This window comes from Petromyzon marinus, chromosome 9 (genome assembly GCF_048934315.1).
Source record: "Petromyzon marinus isolate PM22_M1 ecotype Great Lakes invasive population chromosome 9, UKy_Petmar_22M1.pri1.0, whole genome shotgun sequence".
In the NCBI taxonomy this organism is placed as follows: Eukaryota; Metazoa; Chordata; class Hyperoartia; order Petromyzontiformes; family Petromyzontidae; genus Petromyzon; species Petromyzon marinus.
In genome coordinates, this window is record NC_133675.1 from 13,521,439 (window position 1) to 13,540,106 (window position 18,668).

At 42.1% G+C, this 18,668-nt stretch overlaps 1 protein-coding gene across 2 annotated transcripts in view; it reads left to right on the forward strand.

Annotated features, from left to right (window-relative positions):
• LOC116940480 (CMP-N-acetylneuraminate-beta-galactosamide-alpha-2,3-sialyltransferase 1-like) overlaps nt 1-7,332 on the forward strand; it is a 59,675-nt gene extending 52,343 nt beyond the window's left edge. For both annotated transcript variants that reach the window (XM_032950361.2, XM_032950362.2), the window contains one exon: nt 775-7,332. In XM_032950361.2, the coding sequence (XP_032806252.1) occupies nt 775-951 (177 nt within the window). In that variant the 3' untranslated portion in view covers nt 952-7,332. The remainder of the gene's footprint in view (nt 1-774) is intronic.
• Nucleotides 7,333-18,668: the final 11,336 nt, after the last annotated feature.

Genomic DNA, 18,668 nt, shown 5'->3' on the forward strand with positions numbered 1-18,668 from the left:
GACAATAAAATTCTCACGACGTTTTGGTCACAACACAAGTAGCCTTCTTCAGGTGAAGGAACAAAAACTACTTGTGTTGTGGCCGAAACGTCGTGAGAATTTAATTGTCTTATTTTATTTTATTATTTTATTTTCATTCTACGTGACTTTACCGAAAGAACCAAAGAAGATGAATCCTTGCAGTCACGAAAGCTTTAAATCGAAGTAGCTCTCTTCTCTTCATATATCAACTTGTAACACACAATGGCATCGTGAACAGCTGCCGACACCTTAGTAAACCTTTCAATGTTTGGGTCCTGAGACTCAAAGCAAGCCGGTGATTGACACTGAACAACCACCGCCATCGATTGCACGGCGGGTGTACTTACGACTCTCGATCCGAACAGGCAACTGGACGTACGGACAGGTTTGTTCGTATCTCTGAAAGTTCATAAGTCGAATGTTCGTAAGTAGAGCAGTCCCTGTATGTATGTTGAACGTCTTCGTCACCGTATGTATGCAACCGTGCTAATCAGAGATGCGTTTTGGGGGGGGGGGGGGCGACAACAAACTAGACACAAAAAGCATTTCTAAAGAAAATAGTTTTAAATCTAGATATTCATAGTGCATAGTTCCAGTGGCTTCGGCAATGTGCTACATTGCAGAAATGAAACGTGACTCTAAATAAAAAAACAACAACCGGTATGCTGTAATTTCACAGGGACCCGAATTGCCTGTGGGTCCCCGCTTGTATGTTGGTGCAATTGTAAAAGCCCTCTCATGTGTCCTGTGCAGGTGAACCTCTTTGGCTTTGGGCAAGACCGCCGCGGGAGCTGGCACCACTACTGGGCGGACACGTACACGGGGGGAGCGGCCTGGCGCAAGACTCTCGTCCATGACGGCGACTACGAAGCGAGCATCCTGGCGAGGCTGGACGAAGAGGGCATCATAAACATCTACCGCGAGTCTTGACGAGGAGCCTGTGGTCGTGGTGGGTGTGCCACGGTGGGGTGGGGGGAGGGGGTTGGGAGTTTGCAGCGCTCTTCGTGATGGAACCCTTGAAGGAGGACCGGTCGAGTCGAAGGCTTCATTGGAAATTTTCAAACCTGAATGACTGTTATATAATTACTTCCCTGCGGCTGCAAAAATAAAAAAAATTAGATTGCATTCTGAGCGACCCTTTCGAGGGCGGGACTTTCAGAGTAAGGCGTCGTCTGGCTGCGACGCTCACGGACGAGTCATTGGTGGTTGAACCCTGGGCGGTTGCAAACAATTTTTTGCACAGTATGCTTCTTTGCCGGGTGCTGACAATTGCACAGTTTGTCCGTGGAAACGTTGGAACTCGGCGAGACACGATTGCTCGGCTTTAGGTAGGAGTTATTCCTCATTCGCTATCGGCTACATGGAGGGAAATTGAGGAGCGAATCACTGATAAACACGTAACAAACGTGGACATTCCTAAATGCTCTCTGCAACTAAATGGTAATAACACTGGCACTATAACTGTTCACAAATTGTCAACAAAACTGTGACGTGAGTATATATGTGTAGGTGCTATCCAGCATGTAATTCTGACTGTTTATATCAATTTGTTTGGTTTACCTAAGTTTCTACCAAGCTTTTTTCATCGGCTACCAAAGTGGACTATCACGTGACATCACATCATACATAATGTGACGTGTTTAATTACCCATATCATTGTGATTTCTGAAAATCAATGAGAAAAATGCGCACATTAGTAAGTTGAATCGCATTTTTTTACGTTTATCACCTCTACCTATTTTTGACTGGATATGATTGATATTTTGTTGTTGTCCAGCTTGTGTCAGGGAATTATGACATTTCGATCTCGCATCCCAACTGACCATCAGCCTTGATGCAAGCTCGTTGACCCTTCCATTTGGCACACATTGAAAATGCAGAAATCTATAAAAATGCGTCGCTTTCTTGTGAAGATGTAAAAATACGCGATGAAATAATGCGTTTTTTGGCACTGAAGAAAAATTAGATGATGATCTCCATAACCTCTGACATATTTGCAAAAAAACCTCCACATCTCCCTGTTGTAGAATTTCCACCAATGGCCCTGGACCATCGACGGGGAGAGGCTGGCCATTTTACGCACGGGGATACTTTGACCCGGTCGTTAGGGGCCAGTTGGGGGCCTGACCCCTACCCACCCCCTACCTGGAGAGAAAAAAAAAGGAAAATGGCACAAGAAAACAACACAAAACTTTTAAAGTTTTTTTTTTTAAACTGCACATTATTGAACGTCTTAGTCTAGTTAATGTACAGATTTGCGATCGCAATTGCTTGTGACTGGAAGTGAACGGGGCAGTTGTGAGAGTTGGCTCCTTCAGGGCTGGCGTGGATACACCCGGACATTCGAGTCAAATGCAGCATGCCATTTTTCCCCCCTCTTCTCCTGGGCGTTTTAAGGGGAGCACCAGCCTCAGACTCTTGCCTGCTGTGCCTTGCCCGGGGCACCATTCGTCCGCCACGCTTGGCAGTTTTCTCAAAATGAGGTGCATGCGCCTCACAACCTTACCCAGCGCGAAGTTATCCTTTTGTACTTTTTAGCATTTTTAAGTTTCATCATTTCATTTGTAGCCCGTTGTCAACCTGCTCCCGGATAGAGGCATCCCCGGGCCGTGTCATTAATGGGGACCGTTTGGCAATATTTCACCGTGCTGGTTAGTGCTGGTTGGTGAATGGGGCATGATGTACAAGGGGATGTGGGGCTGAGTGAAGCTGAGTAGATTTGTCGATGACTGGTACCAGCAGAGTTAAGATTGGCCTCTGTGGAGGAGGCTTGTGAAGGACGCTACTGGGCAGATGGAGGCAGTCGCCCTCCAACAACAACGGAGGGCGGAGGAGCGACGCTCACAACAACGAGCGGAGCGCCGGGTGACTAAAGCACAGCAAATTTGCACAGTAGGGGGCACAGGTGGTGCATCGGCCGGTCATCTCATTCGGTAAACCGATGGTACCTGGGTCTCTCCCGTGACATGCCAGCCGGTGTTCGACACTTCACGTGGCCTTAAAGTGCACATAGCCTGGCACAAGCGCCGAGGTGACGCCACCGCCACAAAGTGGCGAATGGCGGTTGTTGTTATTTCCAAAGTCAGAGCTCTGTGCTTTTCACCGTTGATCCATGCCAGACTGGACGCCAAATGTTTTTGTTGCTTTTATTTATGTTTTAAAGAACCTTATTTATACCAAAATACAACAACAATACTTAGGTATTCTGGGTTGTTGCATTGATACATGAGTTGTAATGTCCACTTCTCAATATGTATTGCCTTGTCTGTTTTAAACAATTATATTATTATACAAGAATGGCGGGGTCATAAAAGTCATGTGGAATTTCCAGCACAGGTTAGGGCTTGGTACTTGAAAGATGAGCACTGTTTAGTTGTTTAAACAAACACAGCAATTACTATCAGTAGGGTAGAAGCATTCTCCTTTCAGTCCTTTGTATGTTGAACTTCTTTCGCACTGTAAGTAACCAACGGTGTTAATCGGAGGTGCAGGGGGAAGGACAACAAATCAAACACACAAAGTGCAGTTCTTTAGGAATGTAAGGGTGCACAGCTCCAGTAACTTCCTAATATCAGAAGGTGGGGGATTCTAGAAGGGCACAGAAGAGCATCTGAAAGTGCGCGATGCAGTGACCGTCTTTGTTCGATAGCTAGCCAAAAGCCGCTGCTGCGAGGATGACCAGAGTTCGCGTGTTGGTTCATGCTCCTTGACGAGATCAGCAAGCTTTTGTGGTTCATTTGTGGCAATCACTCTGTGTGTGATGAGTGCGACCTCAGTAATGTATTCGTTCGGCAACCGGAAAAAAAAAACACTGCTGGATGAAGGACCCCTCCAACCGTGTTGGTCCTTAGGTTCAATTGACCATACTTCCCATCGGTTAGTGCTGTATGTATGTATGTTGCACAAACCTGTGTAGCAGTGATGAAATTTCAAGTGTCCTCTCATCACAACGAGAGCACTATGGGAGGGAGGCTGTGCGAGAGTGATTGGTGCACATGTTAAACAATCTCGGAAGGCATGCGTGGACGCGCGCAGACACTATCGTACACTTACACTTTCGTATAACTCCCACGATAAGCGCATTCAAACTCTTCCGGCAAGTTTGGCTGTGGCAAGCAGGCGTCAATTGTACATCCAGGTTTATGTTTGTGAGCCATGCGATCGCTTCGGGAGTGACGCGACTGACACTGTCGAGTGCGCCGGGGAGCGGGCGCAGGGTGCAGTTGGTTTGCGATGTGCTCCATCGTTTGGTTCTAGTGGCCACAGTCGCCGCACTGCGGGACGTCATCTTTAATGCCCCACTTGTACGTATGGTGAACTTCTTTCGCACCGTACATAGCCATCCGTGCTAGTCGGAGATGCAGGCGCACGCAGCAGAGTAGCGGTCGCCGTTCCGCAGCGGTCGGTTGGAGCCACCACCGTTTGTTTTTTGCTGAACAAAGCCACCCACTGATGGGATTTTCACGAGGAGTCGTTGGGGGCAGAACTGCACGGTGGCGCGTGCCAGCGGCCTTCAGTTGACTCCGCTTCATTCAATTGCCTCTCGCGGGGCGATCCCACATTGATCTCCGGGTGCTCAGACGAGATCGGGGCGAGTCAAGCAATTGGATCTTGACGAATGTCCTCAAAAGTGTTCAAAATGCCAAATATGCCAAATGTGAAGCCTATCTCTCACTCTCAATGTCAATTACATCCCTCTGGACAGCGTTTGGGTCGACTGACGCACGGCAAGAACACGATGTGACGAGTGACCTTTGTTTGACATATAGCTTTTTTTGATAAAGTTTATGGTTAGAAACATGAATTATTTCACTTGGGCACAAATATTTGAATTGCCTCGTAATGTTTAAGATCCCGGTAAAGGAAATATTTAATTGCAACATGTACAGCTGTGTGTCAATCCACTGCAGGGTGAGTGCCTCCTCCCCACACCGTGCAACCAGTGAGGGTTATTCGACCATACTTCACCAGGCTTGTCAGTGTGAGTTAGTGAAGGTGGGGTGGTATAGATCAATTACATTTTCTACACTGCCCTCTGCTGCCCACAATGCCTATTGCACCTGCCATTGGAACATGGTGGTCACCCATCCAGGCGATCCTGGCTCCACCCTGATTGGCTTTTCATAAGGGGATGGGGGCACATTCCAGGTGATTTGGTCACAGCAAACTTCTCGAAGAATACAATAATTGTGGCATGTAAGCTTATAATTAGGCTGAAGTTATTCTTTGTTTGCACCAATACACCCTTGTATAGTCTCACCACAAGAATAATGTCATTGATTCGTATTCAGAATTGTAGGTCCATTGCATCTTTTTAACCCTATTGTTATCCCTGTACAGTGTTAACTAAACTACGAAATGGGTTTACAAATATTTGTAAGTAACATTGCGTTATTGTTTAGTTGTACATGTACAGCACGTATGTAAACATTTACCACTTTAATTAGATTTGGTGAGACAGTATTCACTTGGTTAAAATAAAATGTTTCCCTGAAAGCTATATTCAATAGGCTCATATGTATTGTACAGGGGCTATTTATTTATTTATTACCTCTCTCAAGATAAACAAAAAAGTTGAAAAATTGAGGTGGTTGAGTAACTCAGAAGTCAGAGCACTGAACTGCCACCACTGAGGTCCTGGGTTCGAATCCATGAACCAACCTGTGAGCTAACTCGGTCCTCGTGTGTAAGAGCTGCTGATGGTCTTCGCCCAGGCACACGTGACGGCACAGAAATATCATCACGTTAAATTTGGTTCTGCAATTAATTTGGGTGAATTTCCAGCCCTGTGAATTAAAATATGGACCAAGAGGTGTGTGGACCAGAGGTAACTCTTCTACCTCGATTTCGTTTGACTCTTCTCCAACACAAAGGGTTAAACTTCTTGGAGAGGGATCAGAAATAATAACTTTGTCTCGTGGCATGATGCTGAAAATACAATCAGAGGGATATGACTACTTTTAAAATCGAATGTTGAAAACACCACAAGACCTCAAAAAGCCAAAAAATATTGATGCCACTGTTATTCTTTTTCTTTAGGATCTTTGTGGGATGGATTATTTTCCAACATGTGGAAATGTTTTATTGAACTCATGTTATGTTTATTATTATGGTCAGGTTATATATTTGTCTGATACATTGCACAACATTGTAAATAGTAGCAATCATTCTGATAGCTCAGAAAAAAAAAGTAGGTAAACCAGAATGTCTTTATAAAGTTGTTTGCGTCACCTTAAGAATACTTGTCAAATGGTGACATTGAGAACAAATGAATGCTGAGCTTGACATTGCTGGCGGTGATGATGCTAAATGTTCCGGTTTGTTTTAAATGTTAAATGATTGGGCATGCAAATTCGGGTTTGAACTGTGTTTTAACCTTCAATTTCAAAGGATGACTTTTAAAAGGATAAGGTACACACCACACCCCGGCTGTCTCTGATGTAATATACAATTCAATTGGCATTGCCTGCGGCAGTCCTATTCCCTCCCCCCACCATCAATCACCCACACGATTATATCACAATGTGGCTGCACGTAGATCGTGACAAACACATTACGTACGATGGATAAACAACGCAAGACAGTCCAAATCAAATGTGTGGGTGAAAAGTGTACATGCGTTTTACTTGTCTTAGGTGGCAGGGTGATGTGAGCCACGAATGGCGTCACTCCCTCACATTATTTACCTGTTGCTCCAAATAGAACATTTGCTGTGACTTGAAAGTTTAAATTTGACTCCCACTTGTGAAGGTGTTTGTGTTTGGGTTTGGAATGTGCAAAACTAGTTCAATCTTCTTGGTTCTTTCGGTAAAGTCATGTAGAAGGAAAACAATACATTTTCTTGCTGTGGTTTTCACTCCTGATGATGCTTGCTTGTGTTGCAGTCGAAACGTCGTGAGAATTGTATTGTTTTATATTTTTATTATTTTATTGTTTCCCTTCTACGTGTTTTTACCGAAAGAAACAAGAATATGAATCCCTGCGGTCACGAAAGCTATAGTCAATAGTTCAATCTTGTTTACGAACTTTCTTGATGTGCATAAAAACATTTTTTTAAAATAGGCTGCTTAAAATGATGGGTATGCTGTGAGTTGGTAAAATAACTTTGTTAATTATTTTCCTCAGGATATATATTTTTTGTAGCAAAAGTTCTTCAAGCAATTTTTCCAAAAATGTATAATGCAATAAAACAACTTATTAAGCTGGAAAAAGGTATTACCACATGAAACAAACGCTATGCAATATTGAGGTAAGATGACTTATGTCTTTGGATGTTAACTATTCGAGACAAATAAATACGATGACGGGCCATTTAAGTGCAGAAGTGTTTTTTTTAATGAAAGTGTGAATGTGTACAGCATCTTGTTTGTGTGGGAATCGTGGAGATGAATTGTGTTTTTTTTACACATCGGCGTTCTGGAATAAACTGACGGAGGATATATTTACCTTTAAGAATTGTAATGATGTTATGAACCCTACGTGGTGGATTATATCAAAGGAAATACATTCTGAAGTAAATTATGATAAAGTAATAAAACAATGGGTGGGTGGGGGGGTTATATGTCGCAGGCTGTGACCCATAACTCAGAATTTTCACACTTTGAAGCCTGCATGTCTCACCCATAATATTATCTGAACGTAGCTTTTGTAAAGCATGCAAATGTGTGCGTGTGTGTGGTGTGTTGAACTTGCGTACATCGATTCCAAAAACCCACAAAAATGATAAGCATATTCTTAACTCTATGCTGCTAAATCTTGACTTAAAGCTTTCGTGACTGCAGGAATTCATATTCTTTGGGTCTTTCGTTAAAGTCACGAAGATAGGGTCAAATCAAAATAACAAAAAACTACGACGTTTCTATCGCAACACAAGTCTTCAGGCGAAGACGACCGCTTGTGTTGCGATCGCAACGTCGTCGTTTTTTGTTATTTTTTCTTTGAACCTATCTACGTGACTTTACCGAAAGACTCAAAAAATATCTCCGCTGCTATTTATTCGTCGCTACACGAACCTGCCAGCTCACTCGCTAACGCTTGGGCCACTGACTCAGCGATGGCGGTTGCTTCAACTTTTCTCCATTCTCTGCCTTCTTGTGTGTCACACTCCTCATTTTGTCAAGCTTACTCTTAACGTTATCTCACTCCTCGAAACTTTTCCATGCCCCCTCCAACACCGCTCCACCTCCGGGTTCACACCGCCTGGAATCTATCGCACAAGTGACGGTAATGATTGCGTTGATTTTGAAACTACGGTCATTGCCGCTTTTATAAATACTGAAATTCATTCTCCAGGTGGGTGGAGGATTGTGATGATGTTGAGGATGGTAAACAGGAATTACACCGATGAAGATGAGGCTGATTTGAAAAAAAAATGGCTTTAAGAAATATATAGTAAATTCCGCTGTAAAAAATATATGTTTTACAGTGTATGTTCATGTGTGTGTGGGGATTGCGTTCCATTCCGTTGCATCGTGTTACCTTGTATACGTCTTACTCTAAACTGGGTGAAAACTGTCGCAATCTGAGTATAACACACCTCGATAGTTTCTAATTTACGTAATCCTGCATGACATTTAAAATTAATTGGGCTCAGAAGAATACAAAATACAGTAGATTAGATTTGGGGCGGAAATAACGATGATGTCGATAGTATTTTACACCTTAACTTACAGAGGTAAAAATGTCAGCATTTTTCCGATGAATGTACCACTAGTAGTATTCTTCAGGTACGACCTGAGTGACCTGGCCGTGTCAGGTGCCCAGGTGTTTATTTTCGGCTCCGCTGCACAGAAAATGCAAACCCTCTTCCCCTTACATGCATAGCATTGCGAATTTCACATTGCCATACGAAAGAAGAATGAACGTTTTCCCCAGGAAAAGTGAGGGTTCTGATGGGCGATTGGAGCTTCACCCAGCCAATATACACTACAGAATGATCATCCCTGAAATGTAGATAATTGTTCAATTCAACTTGGGCTACCTTTGAAGGGTGGATCAGAAGCAGTCCGAGGTTACATCAACATGACATGCTGTTTTGCTGTTGTAAGCAGGTCCCTCTAGTGGAATTATTAAGACAATTCTGCGGGAACTAAAAACACCACGAGTGTCCAGGTGGAACTCAAGACAAAAAACAAGGGGAAGCTATAACAACGCATTTAACATCAACGACACTTACCCCGAAATTGTTAAAAACAAAGGCCCGTGCCTTTTATATATGTAAATAGTTAGCAAGAGGAAAGGCTGGGTTAAACCCAGTGACTGGGCTCAACCCAGCCTGAACCCAGTGACTGGGTTCAACACTGCTTCGCAGGGAGTCATGAGAATCTGCCAAAAAATATGATTTATTTCCCCTGGGGGAAAAACCATGACAGATACATTTGCAGATCCCTGTCATCGCTGACCCAGACAGAATGTGCCAAGTGCCCGAAGGCAGCACTCATTGGTAAGGGCTACCTGAAATCAAGAACTATGGATATATTTTAAACAATTTCTTGAGAGTTTGACATTCGTGCAGTGCACTTAAGCACCAAGCGGCCTTACATTTAATTCTCGGCCACTACTAACAACAGTGGTGAATGATGTAATAACTGGTTAGCCATGACCGCCACTCCACTAACCCGCAAAGACTTGCGTCGTAGATTATGGTGAACAAAAATACGACTCGGGCTACCAAATGTCTTGGTTTTGGCCGCGATAGTTGCGATTTTCAGAACGACCGTCCCGGTGTCTCGATGCTGTCGCGGTACGTGTAATGATTTCGATCTCCCGGCATGGGCAAATTGAAACATTGGGGGCAAAACATTCTTAAACCAACCCCATCCGGGTCGATGTCCACCCAGCAGTATAAATGGGTAGATCACAGAGTGAGATAGTATCGGCAGGTTGCGTGTGGCAGGGTAAAGTGTGGGTACACCCACGTATTCCAAGCGTTACGAAATACCCTCGAAAGCAGTGGTTCTCAATCGGGGGAACGCGGACCCCTGGGGGTGCGTAAGGTGGATTTATAAATTGTGAAATGATATCACGAGAGTCATCGGTTAATTATCACGTATACATCTGCCAATATAAAAATAACTACGATAACATTTAAATCCATATGGTAACCTATAGAACGACATAAAATACCTTTCGAAACTCATTGATCGTACACGATGTGGGGTTTACAAGAGTAACCGGCTAGTGAGAACAAATTTCGTCACGCGTGCAGAGCGTCCGTTAATTTTTTTGTCTTCGCAAGAGCGCAGAAGCATTGTCACCACATCTACGCCTCTATATAAGGAACGAAACAGGTGGACGTCTCCACAAATCTGGCTGTCGCCTTATGAAGCTAGTTGTAATTACTGGCGAAACGTCGTACTCAGTTTGTAAATGTTGTGGCTTGGCTCTCCAACATACCGGTGTGCTGTACTAGTGACGAATTGGCCACGTGCTGTTTACGTGACAACGCTTACTCGTTGGCTGTGTCGGGTGGTGGCGGGTTTTAACGACACATTTATATATTTACGCGATCTAACCCAAAACAGCCTCTATTATGGTTACGAGTAAGTTGGGGTACCTCACAAAATGGACAATTGGTTAAAATATCCACGTTAATTATTTACACTTTTATTTCAGAGAACCATGTTGGGTCAGGCAAGGGGGGTACTCGGTTGAGACAAAATTCAACAAGGGGGTAACAGTCACCAAAAAAGTTTGAGAATAACCACTGTCGAAAGCAAACCAGCAATTGATCTGCTGCAGCTTCAATTATTAACTGAGAACCGAGGGCAATGGTGACTACAATTCCACTGGAAAAAAATGACTGCTAACCTGACTTTTGTAAACGCTTTTTCTGTTGTAAGCAGGTTTCCCCCTGGTGGAATTTAAAATAACCTTCTGCTGGAACGAAGATCGCCAGGAGAGAAGTGACTTCGGGGGCAGTGCCAGGTTGAATTCAAGGCAAAAACAAGGGGACGTTAGAACAACAATGGACTTAACATCAACGACAGTTCACATTGCAAACGAGGGCCCCCTGTCTTTAACATGTAAACACTTAGCAGGGGGAAATGCTGGGTTGCTGGTCTCCCGGTTGTCGTTAAATAGTACCTAGAATGTGCTTGAGCAGTGGCCGGTGTGAGGATGGTGCGGTGGTGGCTATGCACCGTGGCCTGCCAGCCAGCACTGTGGAGTCGGCGAGGGTTCGGTGGTTTACCCAAGGGGTTGTGAAACTCCCTTCCCGTGGCCGGGCGTCGACGAGGAGCCATAACCCTGGCTTTGCTCACAAGACGGCGGTCCGGCAACCATGCATGCGGACTCACCACCCGTTCAGTTTTCCCCGGGTGCTCCGGTTTCCTACCACATGTACAAGGCACACATTGATTGGCCGCAAACACTTTCATAGAGAATCGCAGAGCTCGGGAAATTGTTGATGCTGCCTTCCCGCTTTATTCGTCTGTCGTTTCTCCCTCTGCCTCCTGGCGTCTTTGAGTCGCCTCCTTCAGAGAGTCCGCGAAAACCGTGCAGCTGCGTGTTTACGAAGTTTACATTCTAATCTATTATCACTGCATAAAGTTACAACGACAGAACGCTGCTCCAGCCAATGTGAATTCACGAACGCATTAACCTCTTACAAAGTCGATATGTAAGCACGTGTCACACTCGCTAACGTTGAAGCGGATAATGTACGTATGTATGTATGCTGGACTTCTTTCGCGCCGTACGTACCAACAAAAAGCAGTTCTAGCAACATTATTTTTAACCTAGATTTAAAAGTGGATAGCTGGCAGTGGCTTCCTGTCTACATACATTGACAGTACAGTACTGTGTAATGCATATTTTAGATGTAATTATTGATTTGTCGCGTTAAATCGATCTAGTGTATTGTCACGCTACAACATTGCCACCATGTGGTTGGAGAATTCTATCACGTCTGGCAAACGATTTTATTCAGAGGGTACTATACAAGAACACGTATTTAACACACACTGAAAAGCTGTCCCGTATAAACATTGTATCTGTAGATCATTCGTATAAGAACTCTTGAAAGACAAAAAACATGTTATTCTCAATTGTATATTGTACATTTGCATCAATCCAGTACATGCCTTCTCGCAGTAGAATTACAAACATCGCAACCCTGGCTTTGCCATTCCTCCAACACTGGTGGTGCCACCACCACCACCCATAATCGCATCAGAACATCGACAGGCAGATGCGCGCACATCTCCGTAAATAGGAAATGAAAAACCTAAATTATGGGCCACATCGTAAACCCACTGTACTCTGCGCTCCTTAAACGGAGGAATAGCAAAACGACACGAAACTCTCTCCTGAAGGCCTCTCGTGGCTAGCAGACCTTACAACATTGGCATTTACCTTCTGAACATATTGCCGTACGCAAAAATTGGAGTTGGAATAGAACAGCAGCGTAAAATTTAACGAGTAAATGTATTGCCTACAGTGATGAATTGCATTTATAAAGATATTTTTTTTTATTCCAAAGCCAAGTGTATTAATTAAGCAACGTATTTGGTGATGATATCGCATTGCCACTGGTGCAGAAGCATAATTTACAAAAAAACATTCAGCACGTTAACAACACTGCTTTAAAAGAAAAACATGTTGTGTGTTGTTCTTTGGGTCTTTCGGTAAAGTCACGTTGATAAAGTCACGTAGATAGAAAAATAATTACTGCAGTCACGAAAGCTTTAAGTCAATATTTAACCGCCTCTACGGGGATGGTTTCCACACAACTATTAGTTTCATTATAATTTTTTTCTATCTACGCGACTTTATCGAAAGGCCCAAAGAATAATTCCTACAGTCACGAAAGCTCTAAGGCAAGATATGTTGTGTGTTGATTTTATTGTCATATAGTAAAACACAATTATAGCACACAAAACACTAGCATTCAAAAGTGTGAAAACACCTCCTAAAACACACGTGAACTTCATCGTCATTGAGAAATTTGTGGGAATATTTGGTGGTTAAAACTTCTATTTTACACACAATGGCTTCCAAATTCTGTTATAACAAAAACAGCTAAACCCAGATGAATGGAATGTGTACAGTAATGTTATAATGAAACCTAAAGGTGGCAAACCTGCTGTTAAATTGGTATGAAATAAGGATTAATTGGGCTTGGATACCTAATTTCGGTTGATAGTAAAATGTGAGATAACATGACATGACGCTTTATATTGCAAACTGCTCCACTGTAGCAATTAGGCATGTTAATAGCAAAATAAATAACGCATCCGTCCTATACAGTATTTGTCTTTCCACATAAGTATTAATTACACAACCTAGTGGCCGAATATGGCCTTCTGGATCAAATATCGCAGCAAATATTGGATAATAGCGAATAAACATAAGAAAATTACCACTGATGTTTTTTTAATGAACCCAATGGCTCCAGCGGATAATATGAGTCTAGAGTAATAGTGCAACGCAGTGATGGCCAATATACCAAGCATTGATCAATTTTGATGGATATCAACAGGCTCCGAGATCCACCAGAAAGCCATGACCAACAATTAGCGCTCTAGAGTTACAGGATTGATATAGACTACTAGCGCCATCTATTGGTAGAAGTACATTTAAAAATATATATAAATTTAGTCGATTTTTATTTGCCATCAGCCATAACCAAAATTCGTGAATGCTTATTTTAGTGTTTATGATGAGTTGTCCTGAGACCCACAAAAAAAACTTTGCGATTCACCCATAGATCATGATCAATGTATTGACCACCACTGGTGTAATGGATAAGAGTTATTTCTCCTGTACTGTCGTGAAGATTTATTTGAACATGTGAAACTACACTGCATTGCTTTTACAGCATATCACAAAGAGTATTTGGGGATTACAGGCCAACTAATTTTATTAGTGTCAATGTGGGGAATCTATTTAATGGATCATATTATCTGCAAGGTGGTCTGCAAATTTACTCAATTTATCTGCAAGAAAATGTTGTGGATAATAGCAAGTAATTGGAAACATGTGTCGCTGCTTTTATCCGCGATTTTATTTAATGGATAATTGCAGCTATGCCATATTTTCCCACAGTGAATGTCAGAATAGGGGCTGCTTAATACCCAGAGGTACATATAATTGGATGAATTTGGGTCTTGGAAACACAGCGTCTCTGTGGGTGTCTCTGTGTGCCTCTATATCTCTGTCTCTTTGCACGTCTGTCCTTGTGTCTCTTTCAGAGAGAAAGAGGTAAGGCAGACAGAAAGAAAGAGACAAGTCTTAAGAATGTATCTATACATGAGCATAGAATAGTCCAAATGTTAAAAACTAGCATGCAAAGATTCACACGAGTAATTGGTATCGGTTTATTATTTAATTATGCAATAATTAAATCCAAAAATGTTTGCAAAGCACCAGTGTTTTTTGTTACAATGAATTACAGAAACTGCTTACTATTTCGAAAGGGCATTTCAATTGGACTTTGCACATTTTACCAGTATGTATACAGTGCCAGGCACATAATATAATACACTATATTTAAGGTGTGTTAATTAGCACTCAATTAATTACAATCATTTATTTCGCAGAAAATATTTTTAACCTACACAAACTACAAAAAATTGCCGCAAGGCTCATGTTGTGGTGGCGATCGTGAGATAAACATAATTTACTGGCGCCTTTGAAATGTTTGTGTTGACTCCTAACTTGAGCCTGCAGCTGAACTCAGTTTGTATGCGATCGTGACATTGTGAAGTCAGCAACTTGAATATCTTCATCTACAGAGATGTACAACCTTGCACAGTGGGAATGCCAATTGAAGCGTTTGTCATACATGCTTATAAGCTTAGCATTTCTGTGGGCTTAGCAAAACTGTAGAATTTAAATCAGTAATGCTACGAAATTATGTACGTGTGTTTAGAGGGCATAAGCGAATCTCAAGATGTAAGAAGAAAGACGTACATTCGTTAATAAATAATAGTAGATGAAATAAAGAAGAAAACGATTGAAAGAATGGAAAATAAATCATGAGTTGTGTGCTGTTAGTAAATGCAGTTCACCTGGCTGTTCGAAGATATACTCTTTGGTTTTATCGGTAAAGTCACGTAACTAAAATAAATAAATGAAAACAACTAAATTAAATCACGACGTTACGGAGGCAACACAAGCTTCCGTCTACAGGTAGAAACCGTCACAGCAAAAATTGCTGTATGACTTGATACAGCTGTATCACTTGATACAGCAATTTTGTTCAAAGTGTTCACAAACAACAACAAAAAACTCTCATCTATGCTTCACAATTGATATTGAATAGCTGTATCAAGTGATACAGAAACCGTCACAGCAAAATTGCTGTATCAAGTGATACAGCTGCATCAAGTGATACAGCAATTTTGCTGTGACAGTTTCCACCTGAAGACGGAAGCTTGTGTTGCCTCCTTGAATAGCTGTATCACTTGATACAGCTATAGCTGTATCACTTGATACAGCTATTCACTTGATACAGCTATTCAATATCAATTGTGAAGCATAGATGAGAGTTTTTTGTTGTTGTTTGTGAACACTTTGTACAGAGTTAGACTGATAACTTTAATCTAAATTGTCTTATGGTTGTTATTGTTTGATTTGCATCCCACTGGGATTTTTACACACAGCATTGATATACGGTGCTTTTTTTGGAAGACTTTGCTGTTTTTTTCCTGGATTTTTCTGTTGTGCGTATTCACTTTAAGATGTTTTTCTTGTTCATGTTTTTTTGTTTGTTGCGGTTGCACCCGATTTAAGAGCCGAATGGCTCACAGGGCTATACCTAATAAATTAACTGAACCGAACATCTCTAAATGTGGGCAAAACAGCATGTGTTCTGGCAGCTCCTGAACCAAATGCTTTCTCAGGCACAGTACGTTATGTACTATATGCTTTGGACAAAGAGGTCACAAAACCTATGGGGGTTAATGTTTCCATTCATACACCCATGGTGAAATATACAGTATTGTATATTCACATGTATGTTGGACTTCTTTCGCACCGTACTTAGCCAACCGTGTTAATCGGAGGTGAGTCACAAATTATGAGTACTCAACGTTAGTGAGCGCCATACAGCAAATACCTAGCAACAATGTATGAGCAAATGCGATATCGAAATCGACATCGTGGAAATTAAAATGTATATAAAATGGTACTATAACTAAACAAAAGGGCATTAACAGTAGCATACAATCACATGTTAAATACACAATCTTATAAAAATCATATACACTTCGATTTAAAGCTTTCGTGACTGCAAGGATTCATCTTCTTTGGTTCTTTCGGTAAAGTCACGTAGAATGAGAATAAAATAATAAATTGATAAAATAACACAATAAAATTCTCACTACGTTTCGACCACAACACAAGCGGCCTTCATCAGCTGTCTGGAGGACAGCGCTGGAGCGAACCGTTCGCTCCAGCGCTGTCCTCCAGACAGTCTCGTCCCTTCACCTGATGAAGGCCGCTTGTGTTGTGGCCGAAACGTCGTGAGAATTTTATTGTGTTATTTTATTTTATCAATTTATTTTATTCTCATTCTACATGACTTTACCGAAAGAACCAAAGAAGATCATATACACTACTATATAAATATGGTAATATATAGCAGCATGTACATTTTGGGGCCAAGGCCCTTATATATTAGTAGAAAAGGCTATTGGCTAAAAAATGTATGATATATTTTTCTGAGAGTGTTCATAAGAAAGTTGCTGAGGTTGTTTTGTGTCTTTATTATGTTGAGCTGTGTACCGGTAAGCTTTGCATGAGCACCCATGCAATACAGTACAGCACATCCATGCATGTCGCTCTTTAGTTGTGATATAGCAAGACGGTGAAGAAATACATTCATCAAGCTGGCTCCGTTCCCCCATCACTGTGGTTAAAGCTTTCACTGGTTGCCAATGTATAGTTTAAGTGACACGTGCCATATATACACAACTAAAAATAGGAGCATTTTTCTAGGATATTTAAGTGGAGTGGTACAGTAGTTACTGCACTGGTCAGGGGATAGATCATGGCTAATGATGATGATCCTTTTCAGAATATGATTGATAGTCATATGCGATCGATGATACAAAACCTCTTCATAAACCCGGCTTGCTTATGTAGTTCGTTGGCTCTTACATTTTCCGTTGTTATTTTCCCAAGAGTGGTGGACCACATGGTATAGTTGGACATCATCAGAGACACAAAGCCAGTGGACCTATATAATATTTTTCTACAAAGCAATGAAATATCTCAATCATAGAATGATGCCTCATTCTTCAATTAAAGAAACAATGAAGCATATAATTTGCACAATATTTCACTGACATAAATGCCCGCGACAGAGGCATGGAGCCAAGCTCGGTGTCACATGAAAGCCAGGCGAAAGAGTCCTTTTATGTGTCTCTTAAAAGTCTGGGCAGATTGAATGCTGCTGTGAATGTGCAGCGGGATGATGGCGTTATCAGACGGTGGGGGGGGGGGTTGGCAAATAAACGGCGCCCGTCTGCGAGTGGTGCTGCGGATAATTCTTCCATGAGCTATTAGGTATGAACTTTGACTTAAAGCTTTCGTGACTGCAGGAATGACTATTATTGGGTCTTTCGGAATGGTTAGCCGATTTTACTTGACTGGACTATCTGTGAAAAAGAGCTTTATAGCTCATCAGATTCATCCAGTCTAAATACACATTCTAATTCCGATCTCCCGAACCGTCAGATCGAATGGGTCGGAGTACACCCCGAATAATCATGATCTACAGCAAAATACAGGCTGTTTCATTTATACACACACCACTGATTTCGAATGGCTACCCTCTCAACGGCTGATTGATTATTGTGAAAGCAATGGCTCCACGTCTTACAGAGGACAACATTGTTAAAGGTTTAATACGTGCACTATACAGAGTGCTTCAAAATAGTTTTAACACTCATGTGGGACTATCGTTTTTAATGGACCATGATAACAAACGTATGTTAATAGCTTCGCCGTCATTGTCAACACGTGCCTGGAATCTTCTCCAGGTGATCTCCAGAGCCCGGAGGAACATTTCTCGTGGTACTGTTGCAAATTCTCCGAAGTGTCAACGTTTTTTTGAAGCACCCTGTACCGCACTGAGATTGGTGGGAGACATTTAAAAGCCTTTGAAGTAAAATATTGTTTTCGCAATAATTCCTACATATTATTTTATGCTGTTGTTGTTGCACTTCTTTCGCACCGTACTTAGCCGACCGTGCTAATTGGAGGCGCGGGGGGGGACAGCAAACTAAACACAATATTTTTAATATATTTTTTATTATTTTATTGTTTCCCTTCTACGTGACTTTACCGAAATAACCAAGAATATGAATCCCTGCAGTCACGAAAGCTTTAAATAAAAAAAAAACCTGTTATTAAAAAATAGTTTTAATTTTAGTGGGGTATCTCGGGCATTCACGGAGTAAACAGACCACTGAGATCAAATGTGCAGGCACTTGATAGATTGTTGTTGTTTTTATCAGGAGCGCGAGAGGAAGGCGGTGGCGTGATCGTGGCTGACGACGACCTCTCAATGGCAAGGCGCTGAATTCTCACGGATTGTTTAACAGAGTCAGCGAGAAGGGCGCCCTCTGCTGTTGCCGAAGTTCCCCAGGCGACTTCGCGACGACAATTTGCAGCGCCGCGCGCGTGCAGCAGCATCCAGT